This window comes from Phyllostomus discolor, chromosome 1 (genome assembly GCF_004126475.2).
Source record: "Phyllostomus discolor isolate MPI-MPIP mPhyDis1 chromosome 1, mPhyDis1.pri.v3, whole genome shotgun sequence".
NCBI classification, from domain to species: Eukaryota; Metazoa; Chordata; class Mammalia; order Chiroptera; family Phyllostomidae; genus Phyllostomus; species Phyllostomus discolor.
In genome coordinates, this window is record NC_040903.2 from 123626449 (window position 1) to 123650643 (window position 24195).

The 24195-nt window shown below is 35.5% G+C and overlaps 1 protein-coding gene across 1 annotated transcript in view; it reads left to right on the forward strand.

Moving 5' to 3' along the window:
* The window catches only part of MIS18BP1 (MIS18 binding protein 1), a 59072-nt gene that overhangs the window by 16991 nt on the left and 17886 nt on the right, over window positions 1-24195 (forward strand). Inside the window, exons 5-11 of the mRNA XM_028505967.1 lie at window positions 1623-1696; window positions 3592-3722; window positions 6771-6858; window positions 8611-8768; window positions 11016-11167; window positions 11602-11701; window positions 13944-14796. Coding sequence (XP_028361768.1) covers window positions 1623-1696; window positions 3592-3722; window positions 6771-6858; window positions 8611-8768; window positions 11016-11167; window positions 11602-11701; window positions 13944-14796 — 1556 coding nt within the window. The remainder of the gene's footprint in view (window positions 1-1622; window positions 1697-3591; window positions 3723-6770; window positions 6859-8610; window positions 8769-11015; window positions 11168-11601; window positions 11702-13943; window positions 14797-24195) is intronic.

Consider the following 24195-nt stretch of genomic DNA (forward strand, 5'->3'; position numbering starts at 1 on the left):
AAAATGCTAATGGTGGTTTTTTTCCAGACAGCAGCCAGAGTCTTTATTTAATCCTCAATTTCCACCCAGCAGCTCCTTAAAATATTAAATCATGGCATCCTCTGTTCAAAAGTTTCTAGTAACTTCTTATTTCAAGAGAGAACACTGTCCTGGCTGATGTGACTCAGTTGGTTTGGAGCGTCATTCCTTACACTGAAGGGTCACAGGTTCAATTCCAGGTTAGGTACATGCTTAGGTTTCGAGTTGAATGCTTGTTTGGGCAACTGATCAATGTTTTTCTTTCTGTCTCCCCCTCCCTCCCTCCATTCCCCTTTCTCTAAAATCAATAAGCATGTCCTCAGATATGGAATGAAAAAGAGAGAGAGAGAAAACACTAAGCTTATACATAATTCAGTCCTGGAGATATTCAGCCTCATCACATAGTGCTCAACAAGTATTTGCTGAGTGAATATGAAAGCAGTATGGTACAGGACTCTGGAGCTAGAATTCCATTTTTACAACCCATCTGTGCCACTAACTAGCTGTGTGTGACATGGACAAGTTATTTATATTATTCAACTAGACCTTACAGAGTTTCTTCATTTGTAAAATGAAGTTAATAGTACCTGCCTCCCTAGTGGTGTGAGGATAACATGAGTCAATGCATCTGAGGTACTTGGAACACTACCTAGTGTTAACTTTTACTTTTGAAACCATTTGACTTATTCTTTGATATATCTCAGGTAGTTCCAAATGTGGAAGTAGAAAAAAGAGATTTTGTTGTTTCTTCCCTGAGTCCTACTTATATTTTTTTAAATGAACATAATTTCAGAAGGGCAGTAACTAAGCATCATTCCATTTTAACATCTTTTCTTGACTCAACATAAAACTACCATTGGAGAACTTACCTTTATATATAAATTTATGATTTTATATATAAAGTACATGACTTGTCAAATTAGTTATTTTATGCCTTTGGGCTATATATCTCATCAGAAATAGTTCAATGTTAAATTATTACACAATAGAAAAAATAATTTCTTAGCACAGGTGTTCACAGAAGTTTTCCTTTATAATAGAATTTTACTTGCCCTAGAATAAGGAATTCTCTGAGCTATTCAGATATTTGCTTTGGAATAGAATGCTGTTAAATATAGATTATTAGCAATTATCTTTAAAGCTTATAGAAAATTGAATGCAACTTCAACTTTGCAAAAAAATATGTAATTTTTCAGTGATAATAGTGATGGTGACATGTATACTACATAGCTGACTCATTTTCTCCAAGTTATTGGGTCTTTTGGTGGGAATTTATATTTTAATGGCTTTCTTAGGATTTTAGGTATTTTTTTTCACCAGTAGTGAGATATTAGATATTAAGAAGAGTTAAAATATAATTGATTCTGGATTGTAGAACATACTACAGTACTACTACAATTCAGTCTCTTGCCATTCACCTTTTCTGTTTATTGTTTACAAGAGTTTTTAATCTTATTGCTATTTCAAATAGAATGTGATTTTTATATAGATGTGCACTAAGGAATCATTTGGATTACTAATGAATTTTTTAATGTAAATTGATTTTGCAATATTTATGTTACAAGTAATGCAGAAAGTATATACTTTATTTTATGCTTGATTAGGTAGTCCAACTACAGGAATGGATGATTAAAATCATCAACAATAACACTGCTATATGTGTAGAAGGAAAACTGATGTGAGTATAACATTTTAATATTCTTTTAATAAAATAAGACACTGTATATCAGGTTAAAAGGAGAAACATGAAAAATATTATCTTCCTGTAAAATGACTGTCTAACTAGGCTGCAAACTGAAGGCAAAAAGTAAAATGACTATACATGTTGATTGTAACCAGCTTTCCTGTTTTTGCCTTTCAGGTTATTTTTAAAATAGTGACAGCTCAAATCTTTATATGCAGTGCTTTATTTTTTCCCAGAGGTTTAGTAAGTTGACTGGTATTCGCTGCTTAATTATGTATGGTTAGTTAATATTTACTACATGCATTTCAGTCCAGATTCTCACATCTAAATTGGGACATCCAGATATAAATTAGTGATCAAGCCAGGGAATCAAAATTAATTAAAAACTTTGCCATACAACTACATAATAAGTAATCAATGGCACTTTCTGGTTCTCCCTAAAGTGAGCATCATCAGGTAAGTGGGCTTTGCTTAATTCTGCTAATCTATTAGCACCATTTCCTATTCAAAATCAATTTCTTAGTAGTAAAAAAGAAAAAGAAAAAAATCATTAAAAATTCATGTAGTGAAAACAATACAGTATATCATTGTTAAAGTACTTACCTGGAAGTTTGTAAGTTGAGTGTATAACATCTGTTTTGCCTACTTCATTTCTGCCTGTTTGTGTGCATTTCCTGAATATCCAAAATGCAGCATAGATTGCCTTGGCTTGGAATCCCACTGCTGCTGCTTACTGACTGTATGACTTGTGCAAATTCTGTATTCTCCTTCAGTCTCAGTTTTTTCATTTCTATAATGGCAATAATAATATCTTTTGGGTTATTTTGAGGTTTAAATTAGCTATATTTTTAAGACTTGAGAACAGTACTTTGAAGTGTTTAAATGTTTGTGAAATAAAATTAATAAAGAAAAAAAAACAGGATGAAAAGTAATACTTTATTAAGGTACAATGTATGAATTTAGTTCCATTTGACCAAATGAAAGGAACTTCACTTCTTATTATGCTTAGATATAGTATGTTTATTATTATCTAGTGAACTGAAGAATGTTCAACTAATAGATCTTCATATTTCATTCTGTTTTGTATTTATTCTTAGCTTCATTTAAGGAAATATTAAGAGTAGATTTATGGGTAAATGATTGACATAGTTTGTTTTCCCTGGAACTTCTTTTTTGTACTTTTCAAAGAGAAAGGTAAAAATATTGGGCTGTATAGGGACGGTAAAAAACCCACAAGATTAACCCAGACCAATGTGTCTCAGTTGGTTCAAAGCAAAAGGTCACCAGTTTGATTCCCAGTCAGGGCACATCCCTGGGTTGTAGGTTCAGTCCCTGGTTGGGGCACGTGCAATAGGCAACCGATCTATGTTTCTTTCTCATGTCAGTGTTTCTCTTCTCTTTGTCCCTCCCTTCCCCTCTCTCTAAAAATAAATAAAATCTTAAAAAAAAAAACTCGCAAGATTAGATGGATCCAAACTGTATTATTGTATGAAATCTAATACAGTATAGGCCCTGAGGACAGGGACAGGGAAATCATTACTTGGAAGCTTAGCCTCAGTTAAGATGGAATTGCAAGCATTGTCAACACCATATATTTAGAGATGTTACCTGCTTCTGTGCTAATGATAATGATATATTAGGGGTATGGTTTGGTCACGGCACAGTTTCTTGGCACATACTCTTGAGGACCACATTAGCCAAGCAGTTGAGTTCTGCAGTGCTTTGCCCTCAAATGTCTTATAATTAGATTAATAATATTGTTAATATAGCTGGAATACAAATTTATTACTTTATATTATAAATATATTCACTTATCTATGTACATTGTGACTGACTACTGGTAAAATATGAATTTTTTTTGCCTTAACTAAGCTATTTTTTCCTCCTAGAGACATCACCAACATATATTGGCACAGTAATGCAATCATAGAACGAATTGAACAAAACAAACTTAGGACATTATCAGGCAACATTTATATATTAAAAGGAATGATAGATCGGATTTCCATGAAAGAAGCAGGTAATGACTCATTGTTGATTAATAAGTTATTTTAATAAGTGAAGCAATTAACCATTTTTCTAATACTAATCTACATTTTTTTTACTTTCAATTGGGTGTTTTAAAGTTGTGAATCAACTGTAATTAAAAATTAAAACAGGATTGACCACACTATGTACAACTATTTGACTGTTTAAATAAGTCTAGTGATTTTTCTTTTTTAATTCAAGTGAAGTGTTTCTTATTTGGTAAGAATTGCTTTATGAGAATGTAGTTTAACTCCCTAGGTCCTCTTTTTGTTAAACCTGCCCAGCACAACCTGTCTTGGCATAATCTAATTTTCTGTCTGAATGTGACTGAAGAAAAACACATCTGAACAGTCTACTTTAAATTTATGATTATTAGGAACAGGTTGTGGTCCCTTAGTGCCCCTGGTTTCCTACCACATTTCTCTAATCCATTCAATTTCCCATCCTTCTTGATGACTACTTCATATTTTTACAGATCTCCAATACCTCCTTCCTCCCCCTTTCAGACTGGGAGATGGGATAGGGGAGGGAGGGTATCACCTGAGCAATAGGAACAATCAGAAGAGAATGTTTTCTCATATCTACTGACCTGCTTGCATCTGGACCTCCTTTTATATGGATCAACAGTCCCTGTTTCTGTCTGTGTCAGTCTTTCCATTTGTACTCTAGCTCCCATTTCCCCTCTTAACTCAAAGATATCACTGCAGTGATCCTCCCTTCTCCTGTCAAAAACAATCCCTCTTTTTTTTTTTTGAGAGAACAATCCATCTTTTAACCACACTTCTTTCAACCACTATTGCTCTTAGTGACAGCAAAATAACTCAGAAGATTTGTTATATCTAATTACCCTTGAGGTTTTTCCCATTTTTTCTTGAATTCTCTTTAATCATGCTTTAATCTCCAATTCTTCACTGAAACAGCCTTTATCAAAGTCACCAGTGCCCCCCCCACCCCACATTGCTAAATCCATTATGAACTTGACACGGTTAATCATACTTAACTCCTTGAAACACTTTCTTAATTTGGCTTCTGGAATACCATATTCCAATTTTCATGCTGTCTTACTCCCTGTGGTTTCTTTGTTCATTTTTCCTTCTTTGCATCTTAATAACAGGGTAGATTAGGGCTCTTTCTATATTCAGTGCTGTACTGATTTCTTTTAGGCTTTATATCTTACCTATGTGGTGACAAGTGCCAAATTTATATCTTTAACCAAGAATACTCCCCTAGCCATTCAACTCCTTTTCCATCTGTTCATTTGACATCTCCATCATGATGTCTGCAGCCATCTCAAACTTAATACAATCATGCATTGCTTGATGACAGACATATGTTCTGAGAAATGATAAGTAGTTTCATCGTTGTGTGGACATCATAGAGTGCACTTACACAAACCTAGATAGTATAGCCTACTACACACCTAGGTTGTATGGTATAGTGTATTGTTCCTAAGCTATACACCTACACAGCATATTATTCTACTGAATATTGTAGGCAGTTGCAACACAATGGTATTTGTGTATCAAACATAGAGAAGGTATAGTAAAAATATGGTATAAAAGATAAAAATGGTAACCTGTGTAGGTCACTTAACCATGAATAGAGATTGCAGGACTGGAAGTTGCTCTGAATGAGTTGAGAGGGTGAGTGGTGAGTGAATATGAAGGCCTAGGACATTATTGTACACCACTGTAGATTTTTTAAGTACAGTATACTTGGGCTACATTAAGTTTATAACAATATTTTTCTTTAATAAATTAACCATAGCTTACTGTGGTTAATTTTCAACTCTGTAAACTTTTTAATTTTTTTAACTTTTAAACTGTTTTTGCAATAACTTAAAACATAAATATTGTAGAGCTATACAAAAATCTTTCTTTATATCCTTATTCTATATTAATAGCTGTAAGTAATACACTCACTGTGACATCATGATGGTACAACGTCAATAGGTGATATAAATTTTTGACATCATGCCAACTACAAAGTCACTAGGCACTACAAATTTTTCAGCTCCATTATGATCTAATGGGAACACCTTCATATATACTGGCCATTGTTGACCAAAACATCCTTATGCAGTACATGACTATATATCTAAAACCTGATCTTCTCCCTTAAATGTGCTTAGCCTACAGTTTTCCCCCTCTTTCCATGCTTCCAGTGGCTAGACAGAATACTCGGAGACATCCTTAAATCCTGAATTTCTCTCATACCTACACCTCTAGTGTGTCAGTACATCCTATTAGCATTATCGCCATAATATATCCAGAACCTAGGCTTCCCTCTTATTTTGTCTGAATCATTGCAGGAACCTCCTTACTGGTCTCATTGTTTCTCCACTTCCACAGACTCTTTTCAAAACAGCAGCTATTACAGTCCTGTTAATGTCAACTCCTATGGCCCCTCTGGTTGTAATATTTCCATAGCTTTCCCTCTCACCCAAAGTAAAAGACTGGGGCTATAAACTGACTCCAAGGCCTTGTATCACACACTCCTACACTGCCTCTGTTACACATCTGAGTAGCCTTCGAGTATTAGCCTCTCTCCTCACTCCACTGTAACTAGGCTCTTTGTTCTATAAGTGGACCAGGGACACATGTGCCTCATAGCGTTTTGTTCTCTCTGCTTCCAGTGTTTTAACTTCTTATTGCCACATGGGCTACTTCAAGTCCTTCAGAGCTTTACTCAGATGATGCCATTTCAGTAAGAACATCTGTGACTACCTTTTTAAAAATGCTGTTGGCATGAATACTCTGGTACCTGTATTTCCCCTTAACTGCATAATTTTTCTACATAGCGTCAATGACCATTTAACAACATAGTTTATTTATTGCTTTGTTTTCTGTTTCACACTAGAAGACAAGTTCCATGAAGGCAGGGGTCTTGGGTTGTTTTGTTAATTGCTGAATCCTCAGTGTCTGCAACAGTGCCTGGCACATAGTAAACATTAAGTGTATATATTTTTAATGATATAATAATTGACATCTCTTTAAATTTCTAGGTTTTTAGCTAATTTTGTTTGTTTATCGTTAAATAGGATATCCAAATTATCTCATAAGGAAGTTTATGTTTGGCTTTCCAGAAAATTGGAAAGAGCACATTGATAATTTTCTAGAACAATTAAGGTAAAGTACTTTTTAACTTTTAAAAAAGACAGTTTTATTGAGGTATAATTTACATTTGATAGAGTGCACCCATTTTAGGTATACAATTTAATGAGCTTTTAAAAATGTATATACTCATATAACCAGTGTAAAGTGGTTTTAATTTCTTTTTATGGAAATGCCAGTTATGAAGTTCTCTTTCATCTTAGACTCAAAAGGCAGTAATACTTTTCTAGAATTTCTGTCATATGGAATAAATCTAAAAGGTAAATAAAACCTTAGACATTTCAAGGAGTTGTTCTTAATCTACCCTTTAAGAGTCAACTAGCTGTTAAACACGAGTCTGAATGAAGTTCTTGGTCTTTTTTCTTTCATTCATTTCCTCTGTAGTTATTGTATTGGTGCAGGAAAAGAAGAATTTGATTAATTCTTGCCCTTATGAAACTCATAGGGATTGAACAACAATAAAGTAAGTTTTAAAAAAAACCTCATAGGGGGATAGATTGATGTAAGTTTATTAATTGTAATGCAGTGTAATAAGTTATAACAGGTTGGTATTTTTCTATAAAGGACCAGATAATGTTTCTATGGGCATGTTCCTCTATTACCCAACTCAACTGTTTTTAGAGGAAAAGCAACCATAGACAGTACTTGAATGAATGAATGAATGAGGCTGTTTCAGTAAACTGTATTTACAAAAATAAGCAGCTGAGGCCCTGTCCACATAGCTCAGTTGGTTAGAGCATTGTCCCAATATGCAGAGGTTGCAGGTTTAATTCCCAGTCAGGACACGTAAAAGAATCAACCAATGAATGCATAAAAATGTGGATCAACAAATCAATGTATATATGTCTGTTTCTCTCTCTCACTCGCTCTTGCTCGCTCTCTAAATAAATAAATAACAGAATAAGCAACTGATGGGATTTGTCTTGCAGTTTTCTTATAGTATCAGCTTAAGTAGGAAATACAAAAGCATGGATTAGGAAGCACTTGAGGCTATATTGGAATCTTTTGACTTAAGATACTGTACTTGAGTTTTTGTGGGAAAAGGTGTGGAAGCCATAAAGGCTTAAATAATCTAGGATTAAAGTAGTCTTTACTGTAGTGAAGAAAGCTTCACCTAAGGGAATTTCTTCTTTTTTTTCTTTTTTTTTTCTTTCTTTCTCCCTTCCTTCCTTCCTTCCTTCCTTCCTTCCTTCCTTCCTTCCTTCCTTCCTTCCTTCCTTCCTTCCTTCCTTCCTTTCTCTTTTCTTTTTTCCTCTTTCTTTCTTTCATTCTTTCTTCTTTCTTTCTTTCTTTCTTTCTTTCTTTCATAGGTATAGGGTTATAGTTAGGGTTAGTGTCAAAGGTTAGGCTAGGGTTTGGGTTGGGTTTAAAATTAGGGTTAGGGTTAGCTTTAGGGTTAGAGTTAAAAAGTTCAGGATTAGGATTAGGGTCTTTGGTATAGGGTTAGGTTTAAAAACTAGGGGTAGGATTAGTTTTAATTAAGGTTAGGTATTGTATTTGGACATAGTGTTAGGGTGATGGATCAGGTTAGGGTTAGTTTTAGAAGTAGAGTAAGTATATGGTTAGGGTTGGGGTCAAGGTTAGAATTAAATTTAAAATTAGTAACAATGTTAAGGTTAGAGTTATGGTTAGGGTTGTTATACTATAGTTGGGACTAGTAGGGTTATGTTTAGGGTTGAGGTTAAGTATAGGAGAATTTCATTTATTTGTGGGGGGAGTTGTTTTCATTTTTTTGAGACCTTTAGAGGAAAAATACTGTGTTTTTAGGGCCTATGAAAAGAAAAGGAGAGAGGCCACACAAAAACAGAAAAATGGAAGAATTGTCCCTGACATAGGAAAATCAATGAAAAATGATGCAGGAGAAAACCGAACATATGTCCTCCAAAGAACCAGCAGAATTTATGACTTTGATTGTAAACATTTAGGTATGTTTGCTCTTTTCTTCTCCATTGGTAACAGTGATACATTCTTACATAAGCCCCACATTGTTTAATTGTTTACAGTGCATATAGTATTGAGTTCACATAATGTCCTAAAATTTCTGCTTTTCCACTACTAGAGAAGAAACTGCAAAGCAGGTAACTCACAGTCATCATTCAGCTTGCATCATTAAATATCTTTTAATTAACCACACTACCAAGAATGCTGGTAACCATATCAGTGGAAGATAATTGTTCTTTCAGTTTCCTAGACCCAAGATATTAAGGCTGCCAGCCTACCTCACACCTACATTAAAGATGCCTATATATTTGTATTAAATTTCATTCCTGTTTATGGACAAAACCAGTTTGCTTTTATGGAGGAAATGGCATGTGGTTTTGAATGACCATTGCTATAAAGGTAGCTGGCAAAACTGTGTCATCTCTTGGCCAACATTATAATTTGCCTCGCATCCCAACCCCTCCCCAGCCCCCTGTGGGAAAAAGCATGAACATAAATTAACTTACTGCTTTTTCTAGATTATAATAAATGAGTAAAAGTTACTAGTATCTGCTATATAAATTTCTGCTGATTCTACTCTGACCTTGTAATAAAGAGCTTTCCAGAACTTTAAGAGCTCAGGATTGCTTCTACCAAAAAACATGATACCCATACTGGATATGTCAGTCCTCCATCCCAGTGTACCCCACTTCCCTGTGTCTGTACTGCCCCACCCCCTTTGAAATTTTGCTTATCCTTTAGGCTACAAAGGAATGGATTAAATATGCAGATGACTACTTGCTTAGAAATAGCTAAAACTTACTCTATTGTTGCTCCAGTTCCTTCCCGTACCTTCCTCATTTTGTCAAAAGTCATCCTATTGCCTGTAAATTAGACATATTGCTTGTTGTCATTGCTAGATTCTCTTCAGTATTCTGGAGTTCTGGGGCTACAAGAATTGCTGTGTACTTTTTAGTCTTAGATCTTAACATCTTTCTACCCCATCCGTCCTTTCTCTTAGAGCAGTGTTTTTAAGGGATTTGCTAAATTGTGAATGTTACTGGTAAAGTGTTTGAGGATATAAATGTAAAATACTAAAGTTTAGTAAACTTTTATATGCCAACTGTGTCCATACAAAAATCAGTCAACAAATATTTTTAAAGCACGTTACATGAGCCTTGATCCATGTTAGCTGCTAGCTACTTAGAGATGAATAAGATGAGATGCCACCCCCTTTGGGATGCTCAAGCTCAAGGGGTTGATGTTGTCTTCTGTTTTGGATATATCGTTTTTCTAGTGTGATTTGTTAGATCTGTGTTTTATAAAACTATTAAGACATTGTGTGTTCTCATGTTATATATAAGTTACTTTGAGTGGTGGTGGTTAGTGCTGTTACTATATTTAATATCATCATTACACTTTTCATGAGAAAATCACTGAAATAAAACAAAACCTCTTCTAGCATTAAACAACTAAAGTTATGCAAAGGTACCAACCAATGATAACTTAAGATGATGTGATTGTGTGTATTTTAGTGATTCACCTAAAATGTGGTTTTGCATATTTAGTGCTATAATCTGTATGTCATAGCATTGCTATTATTTTATCTCTGTTATTATACTTGACTAGAGTGTATTATAAATGATCTATTGAAAGATAAATCTCCTTCACTATACTGTAATAATCTCAAGAGCAGACCATCCATTATGTACCTTCAAGTACAGCTTCTCGGATGCTAAAAATGTTTTCATGGTTTTATGAGTACTTTTTAATTTATCTGGAATTTCAGCTCAATAACTGTTAAGCTTATATTGTATACTGTATAATTTGGTTTTGCTTAAAATTTTAGTTAGCATGGATTTAGTTATACATTGGTGTATATAAACTAATTGAAACATAAGAATTCAATATACATGAAGAAATATCAGGGAAATAGAGTTACTAGCTTACTGTTTAGTTGATATGGAGTTAAGATGAACAGGAATTTATTTGCAAAACAGTTTAACATTTTTATTTTGCCTGTAGATGTGACAAAGGAGATCCAAAGTAGATAATAATGAATAATATGGCTATCTATTTTTTTTAAGAGAGTAAAAGTAATTTAAACAAAACATCGCCCTATGCAGAATGATTCTGTTCAAAGAAAATTGCTTTATATCATAATCAAATTTAACAAATACTTATGACATTAGATTACACAGACTTATCTTTTATGTAATTATTTATTGAAATCTCCATCCTTATACTCATAGAACTGAAGAATAATAAACACAGTAAGTCACCAGTAACTACAGAATTAAACATTTGCCAGAGTTATCACCAAAATAAGCCACCACCCATGTTCCCCAGTGACCAGATAGATAATACTGTTCAAAGTGGAGGAGAATATAACTTATCTAATCAGGTAAGCTTTTACTGTACACTGTACAGGGGTGGTGTGACACTGAAAAGGTTTGGGACCAAATCAGAAATTATGAGTTCTGTTTGTTAAGTATCACTTTCAGTAGTTTTGACACTGTAAGTAAATGTCTTGATATTTGCTTTCCCAGTGTCTCATTAGAAAAATATAGGCAACAATAACAAAAGTTTTAGCTCTTAGAGTAAGGCTTAAGTAAAGTATATATGTATATACATATATAAGCACTTTTCAAATAGCATTATTAAATTAGTAAAGGAAATGTGTAAGAATGTCAGTACCCACATGGTGCTTCCAAAGCTTGAGCTCTGCATGCCTCCACAAAGGAAATTTGTATGTTTGACTCAGTACTGTGAAAATGCTTGAGGTCATGTTTATAGGCAGTACCTGTTACAGTAAAAAGTTACCTTTTGATTTTGAAGGAATTGATTGGAAAAAGAGAATGTAAAAAGTTGTCTTCAGAGAAACTCAAAAATTGTAAAAGAAGAACAGATGAAAAGATAATTAAGAGTCAGAAGCAAGGTAATACATTTTTATTGGTTTTGTAATAGAAAGCTATTTGAATTTTTTTAATTTTATTTTAATTTTATTTATTTATTTTTAGAGAGGGAGGGGAGGGAGATAGAGAGAGAGAGAGAAACATCAATGTGTGGTTGCTGGGGGTCATGGCCTGCAACCCAGGTATGTACTCTGACTGGGAATCGAACCTACGACACTTTGGTTCGCAGCCCGAGCTCAATCTACTGAGCTACGCCAGCCAGGGCTTGAAATTTTTTAATATAATAAAAGTAATCTCATAAATTCCCAAGTCTAAAATGGTAGACCAACTATTTCAATGCTCTTTCAGTGATTAATAATGTTTGATATTATTTTTTTCACAGAAGAATGATGTACATAGAAATAGTTCATTACATTAAATATTAGATTCCATTATAGGTTTGCCTTCTTTGATCTGGGTATCTTTAAATAATTTTGTATAGAACACAAAATGTATATTATTTTAAATGTGTCTGATACATTTAAAGACTGAATCCTTTTATTAAATTGGTAATTAACCAGAAGTTAGTTTTGTAACTAACTTCATGTGTAAATGTGGCTTTTCAGAGTGATTTCATTGAAACCCTGCATACCAGAATGTATAGAACCTTTTCTCTGTGCATTAGCAAGTTTATAATTTCACGTTGAGTTAAATCTATCAGCTTAATAGCATTTATTCTGTTTTATAATGAAATTAGTAAAAATGTTTTGGTCAAAGTTAGAAAGTTTGCAATTGAGCATTTGAATCATATTTTTGTGAAAATTAGAAGAAAACACTCTACGTATAATGTGAAGATAACAATATTCCATTAAGAAACCTTGTAGAAGCTTTCTTGATTTTGATTAGTACCACTTCATGAATTATAATTTATAAGGTTCTCTTCTTGTCATTCATCTTTAACACGACACATAGTATGTATAGGTTGTTGACAGTATGTCACTGATGATTGGTGTGATCATTTATAATTTGTATCTATTTTATAATTACAATTGGATCATTTAAAGTCAGAAATTAAATAGTTTGGCTTCTGGTTTCTTAAGTTTTAGATTTGAGAATTACATTTTAATTTGCTTTAACCAGTGACATGGTACAATAAAGACTTGTAGGTTCTATTTTGGTTGTTATGCCATGATGATTCATAAAGGTTTTAGGGATTCAGCAAAAGAGTGTGTTTTATGTCTACCATCAGGGATGAAAATGAGGCCATGCAGATAAAGTTCCATGTTCTCCTCCTTCCATGATTAATTAATACAGCTTCTATTTCATATATTACACACCCAGTAAGGTTTTAGCAACCCTATTGTCTTTCTTATGTCTTTTAAATATTTTAGCTCCAAAGAGTTGATATAACAAATATTTATTTAGCATGTACTATATACATGAAAAGACTCTGAATTAGCGTAAGCCAAAAAAATCCAAAAATGAAGACAAAGTATATTAAGTATTTTTTAAATATTTTATTTATTTATTTTTAGAGGTGGGGAGGGGGGGGATTGAGTGAGGGAAGGAAACATCAGTGTGTGGTTAACTTCTCACATGCCCCCTACTGAGCACCTGGCCCACAACCCATGCATGTGCCCTGACTAGGAATTGAATCGGCAACCTTTTAGTTCACAGGCTGGCGTTCAGACCACTGAGCCACACCAACCAGAGCTAGCTAAGTATTTTTTTTTTTCCAGTCCAGTTGAAAGATAAGTGTAATTATATGCAGGGTACATTGTCAGACGTGGCCTTATTTAGAAGTGTTCTGGAAATTTGAGGGAGTCTTCATCCAGAGATAATCAGGACAATTTGTGGACTAGGTAAGTTAGAGAATAGAATTGACATGTAGTGATTTGGTTTGAAAATATGAAGGAAACTTTCCAAGTATAGTGAAGGCTGAGAATTTTAAAAATTTGAGAAACAATGGTCTCATAGACACAGAATATTATTCAGATGTGAGTACAGTAAGAGATTAGAACTACACTGAAGGGCAGGTGAAGGAGTTCATATACACACTAAGTAGACTGTGAGAAGTCATGGACAAGATGGTATAAAAAATAGTGTGTTTATGATCGAAGGGGCAGTAATCTAAACAGATTCATGCTTCAGGGAGATTAATATGACAGTAGTGTGGACAGTGGGGTTTATGGGAAAAATAGTATGTTTTATATGTGAAAATAGTTTTTCTGTATTTTGTTTGTAATTTGAGATTTTAATCTTTGATTTTGTCTTATGAAATAAAAGAACAAACTGAAGAATCGAATGTATCCCTTGATATTATCATCTCGAGAGAATCACCTTTCTCAGACAAAGAAAGAAAATATATGACTGCTAACCAGAAGAAAGCTTATGTTGTAGTAACACCTCTGAAATCTAAAAATGTGATAGAGCAAAAATGTGTGAAGTATAATGTGTCCTCTGCTACCATTAAAGCAGTAACAGATTTTATAGTGCCAAAGCTTCAAAGAGAAAGTGAATCAGACTTAAATGAAACTACATGTCCTATCAGTAAGCTCAGAAAGACTTCCAAAAAAGCATTTGAGTGTGGTGCGGGTCATGAAAGTGGAAACAATGAAGATAGCATTGAACGAGATATACTCACTGTCAACCAGAAAATTATACCTAGTTCTGAAAAGAAACAAATGGTCACTTTTGACTTTAAGGAAAATACAACATTGTTACCAAAATTGAAGAAGATTGAAAAGCAAGTAACTATGTCATTCAACAAGCATCAGTCCTCAGATTTGTCTGGTGACAAGAGTGAAACAGAAAAGAAAATTAGAACAAAAGCTGGAGGTGTTAAGGAAATCAAAGCAAGAAATACCAGAGAAACAGTAGTTCACCAGAGGAAAAGCAGAAGGGATACCACAGGGAAAATCCCAGTGATTTCTGAAACTGAAGGAAGTGAAAATGAATTTCATATCAAAAAAAAGAAAGCTAGATGTTCTAAAAAAAATGTTCAGAAATCCGGTATTAGGAGTGAGTTGCCAATTTCTGACACAATGAGATCTGAGATGAAGAGTTATTCCTTAGAATGCTTACCTGGTTTAATTCAGAATGAGGAATGGAATGAAAAAGAAATACAGAAGCTTCAATGGTAAGTAGTTAGATTTGATTATGAAATATCTAGAGTGACCACAAAATAGTTGAAGACATAAGGAACTCCAATGAGGAGCTGATTTAATGATTAGAAATTATTAAATGGAGTGTGTAATCCAAAAACACATGTAGAGAAATTTCAATTTATACAGACAATGGGGGAAAAGTGTAGATAACTGCCAGCTAGATGGTACTTTGTGGCCATCTACATGGTCTACATATGAAGAAACTTCCTCACATGTAAGTGAACTTCTTTTCTTTTTGTTCCCATTTAATATTTCAAATACACCCCTCCCCCCACCCACCTATCCACCAAAGAAAGGAAACTATGTGAGGGGATGGATGTGTTAATTAACTTGATTGTGGTGATTTTACAGTGTGTGTGTGTGTGTGTGTGTGTGTGTGTGTGAAATGACCTTGTGTAGACTTTATATATAGTTTCACTGGTTGATTATACCTCGATAAAGCTGGGGAAAATATTTCAACACAGCTGTACATTTTAAGGAATATTTTATAATTAAAGCCCTGGTTGGCGTAGCTCAGTGGATTGAGCGCGGGCTGGGAACCAAAGTGTCACAGGTTTGATTCCCAGTCAGGGTACATGCCTGGGTTGCAGGCCATGACCCCCAGCAACCACACATTGATGTTTCTCTCTCTCTCTCTCTCTCCCTCCCTCCCTCCCTTCCCTCTCTAAGGATAAATAAATAAAATCTTTTTTAAAAAAGAAATATTTTATAATTAAATTCACCATTATAAAACTTTCAAACATAGAGATTTTTTAATAGTTCTCTGTCCTGCCCCACCCCACCATCCCTCCCACCCCCTGTTTATAGAGAATAATCTCAAATGTTTCCAAGGTTTCATAGTTGGTGCTGCTAATAAGAACTGTATTTGGCCACATAGACCTGGCAAGCAATATCAACAGTCTAGCAGTATTAGAAGCCAGATCATAGTTGAGCAGTGAAGAGTGAATAGAAGAATAAAGGCAACTTCGGTGGACAACACAAGAAATTTGGCAATAATAGGGAACAGAAAAATGCATAGGTAATAGAAGAGAGTGTAAAGATAAGGGAAGACATATGTTTGGTTGCTTGCTTAATTTGTAAGATGGCTTATGCAATAGTACAATGGTTTGCTGATAGAAATGACCTAGTAGAAAGAAAGGAAGATATGATTGATAAAAGAGATAAGGATAGCCCTGACCAGTGTGGCTTAATTGCTCATCCCACAAAGCAAAAGGTCGCCAGTTCAATTCCTGGTCTGGGCACATTCTTGGATTGGGTTTGGTCTGCAGTCAGTCAGGGTTTGTGTATGAAACAGCTGATCAATGTTTCTCTCTCTCATTGATGTTTTTCTCCCTATTTCTCCCTCTCTGTCCCTCTCTCTAAAAATGAATAAATAAAATCTTTAAAAAAGAGAGGATAACATAGAAACATGCCACATTGTGTTCCACTCCCTTATGTACCTCCAAACCTTGTAACATTTGGAATTCATTTTAAAATCTGCCTCCCTGAAATTCTCTCAACACATTCCTGTGCTACTATATGTACTCTTCCTTTTTCAGTTGCCTAAATGTTCCTTCTCTTTCTTCAGGCAGAGAAGATAATCTTCATTCTTTTTTTAAAAATATATTTTATTCCTGGCTGGCGTAGCTCAGTGGATTGAGCGCGGGCTGGGAACCAAAGTGTCCCAGGTTCAATTCCCAGCCAGGGTACATGCCTGGGTTGCAGGCCATAACCCCCAGCAACCGCACATTGATGTTCCTCTCTCTCTCTCTCTCTCTCTCTCCCTCCCTCTCTATTTCCCTACCTTCCCTCTCTAAAATAAATAAATAAATAAATCTTTAAAATATATTTTATTGATTATGTTATTACAATTTTCCCAGTTTTTTTCCCTTTATCCGCCCTCCAACCCCTAACCCTCTAGTATGCCCCCCACCTCCTTAGTTCATGTCCATGGGTTGTACATATAAGTTATTTGGCTTCTCTGTTTCCTATAGTATTCTTAACCTCCCCCTGTCTATTTTATGCCTACCATTTATGCTTCTTATTCCTTGTACTTTTCTCCCGAATTCCTCCCCTCCTTCTCCCCACTGAAAACCCTTGATATGATCGCCATTTCTCTAGTTCTGTTCCTGTTTTAGTTGTTTGCTTAGGTTTTCTTTTTGTATTTTAGGTTCAGTTGTTGATAGTTCTGAGTATGTTGTCATTTTACAGTTCCTATTTTTAATCTTCTTTTTCTTAGATGAGTCCCTTTAACATTTCATATAATAAGGGCTTGGTGTGAACTCCTTTAACTTGACCTTATCTGAGAAGTACTTCATCTGCCCTTCCATTCTAAATGAAAGCTTTGCTGGATAGAGTAATCTTGGATGTAGGTCCTTGCCTTTCATGACTTGGAATACTTTCTAGCCCCTTCTTCATTTTTATATTTTTAAGATTTTATTTATTTATTTTTTAGAGAGGGAAGGGAGGGAGAAAGAGAGAGAGAGAAACATCAATGTGCGGTTGCTGGGGGTCATGCCTGCATGACCTGCAACCCAGGCATGTACCCTGACTGGGAATCGAACTTGCGACACTTTGGTTCCCAGCCCGCACTCAATCCACTGAGCTATGCCAGCCAGGGCTAGCCCCTTCTTGCCTGTAAGGTCTCTTTTGAGAAATCAGCTGACAGTCTTGTGGGAACTATTTTGTAGGTAACTGTCTCCTTTTCTCTTGCTGCTTCTAGGATTCTCTTCTTCATTTTAATCTTGGGTGATACAATTATGATGTGCCTTGGTGTGTTCCTCCTTGGGTCCAGTTTCTTTGGGACTCTCTGAGCTTCCTGGACTTCTGGAAATTTACTTCCTTTGCCAGATTGGGGAAGTTCTCCTTTATTATTTGTTCAAATAAGTTTTCCACTTGTTGCTCTTCCTCTTCTCCTTCTGGTACCCCTATAATTCAGATGTTGGAATGTTTAAAGATGTCCTGGAGGTTCCTTAAGCAAGCCTCTCCTCATTTTTTTTTGAATTCTTGTTTCTGCATTCTTTTCTGGTTGGATGTTTCTTTCTTCCTTCTGGTCCATACGGTTCATTTGAGTCTCAGTTTCCTTCCCATCACTATTGGTTTCCTGTACATTTTCCTTTATTTCACTTAGCGTAGCCTTCATTTTTTCATATAATTTGCGACCAAATTCAACCAATTCTGTGAGCTTCCTGATTACCAGTGTTTTGAAGTGTGCATCTGATAGGTTGGCTATGTCTTCATTGCTTAGTTGTATTTTTTTCTGGAGCTTTGATCTGTCCTTTCATTTGGGCCACTTTTTTTTTTTGTCTTGATGCGCTTGTTACGTGGTAAGGGGCAGAGCCTTAGGTGTTCACCAAGGCAGCGCAACCCACGTTGCTGCATTATGGTGCTATATGTGGGGGAGGGGTCCGAGAGGGAACAATGGCGCTTGCTGTGCTCTCTGCTGGATTTCAGTCACTTCCTCCACTTCCCACAAACAATTTGTGCCCATCTGGTGCTAATTCCTATGTGGGTAGGTTTGTGTACAGGAAAACTGTACATTAGTCTCACCCATGTATCTAGATATATCAAAAAATAAATTTATTTCCCCTGCTTGTATACTTTTGCCTGGCATTTTTATTTCTGAAAATGGAGTTTTTTCAGTCAACTAAGTTTGAACTCTTTATTATTATTGAGTTTTAAAACATTTATTTAATTCCCAGGGAGCTATAGATTCTTCCACAGGGTCATTCCATCTGCACCTTTTTTCTTGAGACTGCTCTTTTTCAGATCTTTAATGCCTGTTGCTTAAACTATGGAAGTAGCCTTCTATTTGTACTTTGTTCTTTTCATCTGTGTAGTCTGTCATATACATCTCCAGATTAGTCTTAATGTATAGTTTTGGTACTAGAAAATCAAAAACCTTCATTGCATTCTTACTAATCTTTAATTTATATGGAGATTTTTCTGTCTTGCATTACAGCACATAATATATTGACCTCAGTTATTCTTTCCAGCTTATCCCCCATCATTTTCTTATAATAAAAGGTTCTCAACCTTTGCTGTGTATTTAGATCATCTAAGGAGATTTTTTAATGCTTCAACTGCAGGGATTAAGGCTACTACTACATGCATGCTTTTGCTTCTACTATGTAGCTATAAAACCTGGACAGAATGCATACAGCAGCTTTTTGCTGACTCAGGAAGATAAATAGTAGCCGGTCAATTGGGGAAGATTAAAATTTAAGTACTACCAAACTGTTAGCGAATTTCCGGTTTTCCTCTGGTGTCCCCCAAGCTAAACTTAAGGCTGCCTAACACTTGGAAGTGGGCACTGGGAGACAACAAAGAGTTAAGAGAAGCCCTCCAGTTCTGATGTGAGGAGTAGGAAAGGGTATTACTAACACTACAGAATTACAGAAACAGTAGAGGAAATGCCCCAGTTCTCTTTTTCTCCTTTCTCCTATACCCCAGTTCCGTGCAGTCCTGCAGGGATGAAAATCACAGCAGCCAATGGGGCCCACACATACCTAAAATTCTGAAATTGGGGGACCTTCCTCTCCAAACAGAGAAGTAGAGATCTCAAGAGAGTGGGGCAAATTGTGTTCTGTCTTTCTTTTTCTGTTCTTTTTGCTTGGCACTGGAGAAAGATGCAATTGTAAGAAGTGTATGACACCAATCCAAAAGAACCTATGCACCCCAGTGTTCATAGCAGCACAATTTACAATAGCCAAGTGCTGGAAGCAACCTAGGTGCCCATCAGTAAATGAATGGATCAAAAAACTATGGTGCATTTACACAATGGAATTCTATGCAGCAGAAAGAAAGAAGGAGCTCCTACCCTTTGTGACAGCATGGGATGGAACTGGAGAGCATTATGTTAAGCACAATAAGCCAGGCGGTGAAAGACAAATACCATATGATCTCACCTTTAACAGGAACCTAAACAACAAAATAAACAAACAAGCAAAATACAAGCAAAGACACTGAAATAGAGAACAGGCTGACAGTGTCCAGAGGGGAGAGGGGAGGGGGTTTCAGGGAAAAGGGGGAAGGGTTTATAGGAACAAGTATAAAGGACACATGGACAAAAACTAGGGGTGGTGGAAATGGGAGGGAGGTGGGGAGGACTGGGGGGGTGGGCTGGGATGGGAGTAAAAGAAAACTGCTTGAACAATAATTGAAATAAAAATAAAAACAACAACAAAAGTGTATGACAAAGCTAGGTAACAAAAGCCTCCAGCTTTCTGCTAGAGAACCAAAAACAGGAACCCTAAGGAATTTGTTGCAGAGAGGGAGGAGCTAGCTAAAAACTCTAGAAAGCTGTTCATGAATTTTGGGCTTGCCCCTGAGAAAGGTGGAGTGGTTATACTATTACCTGTGAAAGACTTCAGTAAGAAGAAAATTATCAGGGATAAAGAAGTACTTTACAAAATAGTGAAAGTGTCAGCTCACCAGGAAAGCATAACAATCCTCACTGTGTATGCAACTAACAACGAAATCTCAAAATACTTGAGTCAAAATCTGACAACTAAAAGGAAAGGACAGAACTGAAAAGATAAGCAAATCCACAATTAATACTGAGAGACTTCAATGGTCTTTTAGTGTTGGAAAGAACTAGTAGAAGGAAAATTATGAAGGGTATAGAAGAACTGAACAGTACCATCAATCAACTATTTAATAGCTGTTTATGGAACAGTATACCTGCTAATGAGTGGAGGGGATATGTTCTTTCCAAGGGTAGGTGGATCATTCATAAAGATAGAACATGTTTACTAGATGATAAAACAAATCATAAAATAGTAACTGACATCACCCTGGCTAGGCAGTTCAGTTGGTTGGAGTGTTGTCCCATGCACCAAAAGGTTGTGATTCAGTTCCTGGTCAGGGCACAAACCTAGGTTTCAAGTTTGATCCCCAGTCACCAATCACTGTTTCTCACATTGATGTTTCTTTCTCTCCTCCCCACCCACCACCTTCTCTCTCTAAAATCAATAAACATATCCTTGGGTGAGGATTTAAATAAATACACAAAATAGCTGACAAAGTGTGTTGTATGGCCATAATTGAATTAAACTACAAATCAATGAAAGATAACAGGAAATTTTCCAAGTGCTTGAAAATTAAATAACACACTGTAAAAACCTATGGGTCAAAGAGGAAGTTTTAAGGGAAAATATTCTGAACTGAACAAAAATGAAAATATATCAAATTTGCAGTGTAAGTCCAGAAGTTCGTAACTTTATCTGGTGGTTTTACTGAGTTCTCTTCCTGATTCCCAAGGTACTTCCTGCATAAATTAATTTGGAGCATTTTTGATGAATGGGCTATTGAGTAATGAAACAGAACTGTTGATATGTGTAATGACTTGAATAAGTTGCAAAGTCATTAGGCTGAGTGAAAAAATTTTATATGGTCCCATTTATATGCAGTCCTGGAAGAGACAACTAAAAAGAAAACATCAGGGATCGGCAGTTAATATAGTGGTGGGTGACAGCAAATGGGTAGGTAGCACTAGGGATTTTTTTCAAAACTCAGACCTGCAGCAATTCCTTTGTAATTTACCATACTATAAATATAAACTATAATATTTTTAATTCCTTAATTATATGTTGTTTCCTCATCTTCATTTCTTTGCCCATATAGTTGCCTCTTTTTCACCCATTATATTTTTAATCCATCAAATTATCTCACATTACCTCCTTGTAATATTTCCTTGTCATCATCTGTTTCTACCACCCACTCAGATATAATGCCTCTTTCTCAAAAATGCAACATATTGCCACTCCTTACCCACTAAATTGTCATGGATAGAGCCTGTGAATTTATTTTACTGGTTTGCTTTTGTTTCTTTGCATTTTTGCTACAAGCTCCACAAGTGATTCTTAGTTGCAGCCTACTGCTTTTGTGTGCCTCATAGTGCATAGTCACTGTAAGAAGTTTACGAGAATATGTTTCAGGGAAATCTGACTTAGCTCAGACAGATATTTGAACTAAGATCTAAACAATTATTTAAGCCCAAGATTTATGAGTACATTTTGATAATAGTATGTAAAAGTACAAAGAAAGAGCATATTTAGAAATATTAAAAGCAGGCCAAAATAACGAGTATAGAAAGTGAGGGTAGACTGGACAACCAGGCAAGGAATAATGGAGGTTATATTAAGTGTTTTGGTTTTTATGTTAAGAATAATGAAATGAGTTTTAAGTAGGAATGGAGTGATATGATTAGATTAAATTTGCCTTTTAAAGTTATCTGGGAGGAGACATGTTAATTATGGACTAGTTTCTTAGTAAGTGCACTGAGTGTTTTTATTATGACAAAAGAGACCTTTTAAGCTGGTCTAGACTTAAAAATTAGCTATATACACATCTAAGTAAGCTTGAGCCCCCAAATCTATTGTTCCACTTTAGATCACATGTGGGTTGATTAGTTATGAAAAAGAGTAGATCATTAACAGTATATAATAACCATAAGTACTTTTTCTCCTTTTCTGCATGGAGTGAATGGTATTATGTATTTAGCTGTTACCTGTTCACAAGAGCTGGTTTCTTAAATTTTCAGGAATCCTATAAATTTATTGTTTAACAGTCATTGAATATTAAAAATAACTATACTCTAAACTCATCACTTCCTAATTATTTTAGTACATTTTACTATTATATATATATATACTTAAGGTTCTTGACATCTATTGTACGTGTGTGATAGAAATTCTACATAATGGTGTATCATGGCACATTTATTTATTTATTTAGTATATTTTATTGATTATGCTATTACAGTTGTCCCATTTTTTCTCCCCTTTATTTCCTTCCACCCTGCACACACTCTCAAACCAGCATTCCCCCTCTTTGTTATGTCCATGGGTCATACATATAGGTTCTTTGGCTTCTCCATTTCCTATACTATTCTTAACCTCCCCCCTATTTTGCACCTACCATTTATGCTTCTTATTTTCTGTACCTTTTCCCCATTCTTTCCCCTTCCCCTCCCTGCTGATAACCCTCCATGTGATCTCCATTTCTGTGATTCTGTTCCTGTTCTAATTGTTTGCTTAGTTTTTGTTTTTGTTTTTTAGGTTCAGTTGTTGATAGTTGTGTGTGTGTGTGTTATCATTTTACTGGTCATATTTTTTATCTTTTTCATAGATAAATCCCTTTAACTTTCATATAAGGGCTTAGTGACAATGAACTCCTTTAACTTGACCTTATCTGGGAAACACTCTATTTTCCGTTCTACGTGATAGGTTTGCTGGATAGGGTAATCTTGGATATAGGTAGATCCTTGCCTTTCATGACTTTGAATACTTCTTTCCAGCCCCTTCTTGCCTGCAAGGTCTCTTTTGAGAAATCAGCTGATAGTCTTATGGGAACCCCTTTGTAGGTAACCGTCTCCTTTTCTCTTGCTGCTTTTAAGATTCTTTCCTTCTCTTTAATCTTGGGTAATGGAATTCTGATGTGCCTTGGCATGTGCTTTCTTGGGTCCAACTTGTATGGCATTCTCTGGGGTTCCTGGACTTCCTGGAAGTCTATTTCATTTGCCAGATTAGAGAAGTTCTCCTTCATCATGTTTTCAAATAAGTTTTAAATTTCTTGCTCTTGTTCTTTTCTTTCTGGCGCCTCTATGATTTGGATGTTGGAATGTTTAAACTTTTCCTAGAGGTTCCTAAGCCTCTTTTCATTTTTTTGAATTCTTGTTTCTTCATTCTGTTCTGGGTGAATGTTTATTTCTTCCTTCTACTCCAAACCATTGATCGGAGTCCCAGTTTTCTTCCTGTCACTGTTGGTTCCTTGTACATTTTCCTTTATTTCGCTTTTCATAGCCTTCACTTTTTCTTCTTTTTTTTTTTTTTTTTTTTTTTGCAACCATTTTTAACCATTTCTGGGAGCATCCTCATTACCAGTGTTTTGAACTCTGCATCTGATAGTTTGGCTATCTCTTCGTTGCTTAGATGTGTTTTTTCTGGTACTTTGATCTGTTCTTTCATTTGGACCATTTTTTTGTTGTCTTGGTGCACCTGTTATGTTATAAAGGGCGGAGCCTTACAATGCCAGAGTGGAGCAACCCACATTACTGTATTGTGGATGTATGTAGGGGAGGGGATTTTCAGAGAAAGAAAAATGCTACTTGCTCAGCTCGCAGCTGTCTTTCAGTGCCTTCCCCTGGGACCCACAAGCAAATTGGGCCCTTCTGGTGCTGATTCCCAGGTGGGTGGGTTTGTGTACATTCTAGGACCCTGTGGTTCCCTCCAAAGAAATTTCCTGTGAACTAGGAGTTTCTCCTGCCACCTCAACCCCCACAGGATTTTACAGTTAGAAGTTTTGGGGTTTTCTTTTCCTGCACTAGAACCCAGGGTTGTACAATCTGTCACGCTCTGTACTTGTTCCTCCCAGTTTATCCACACACAAAT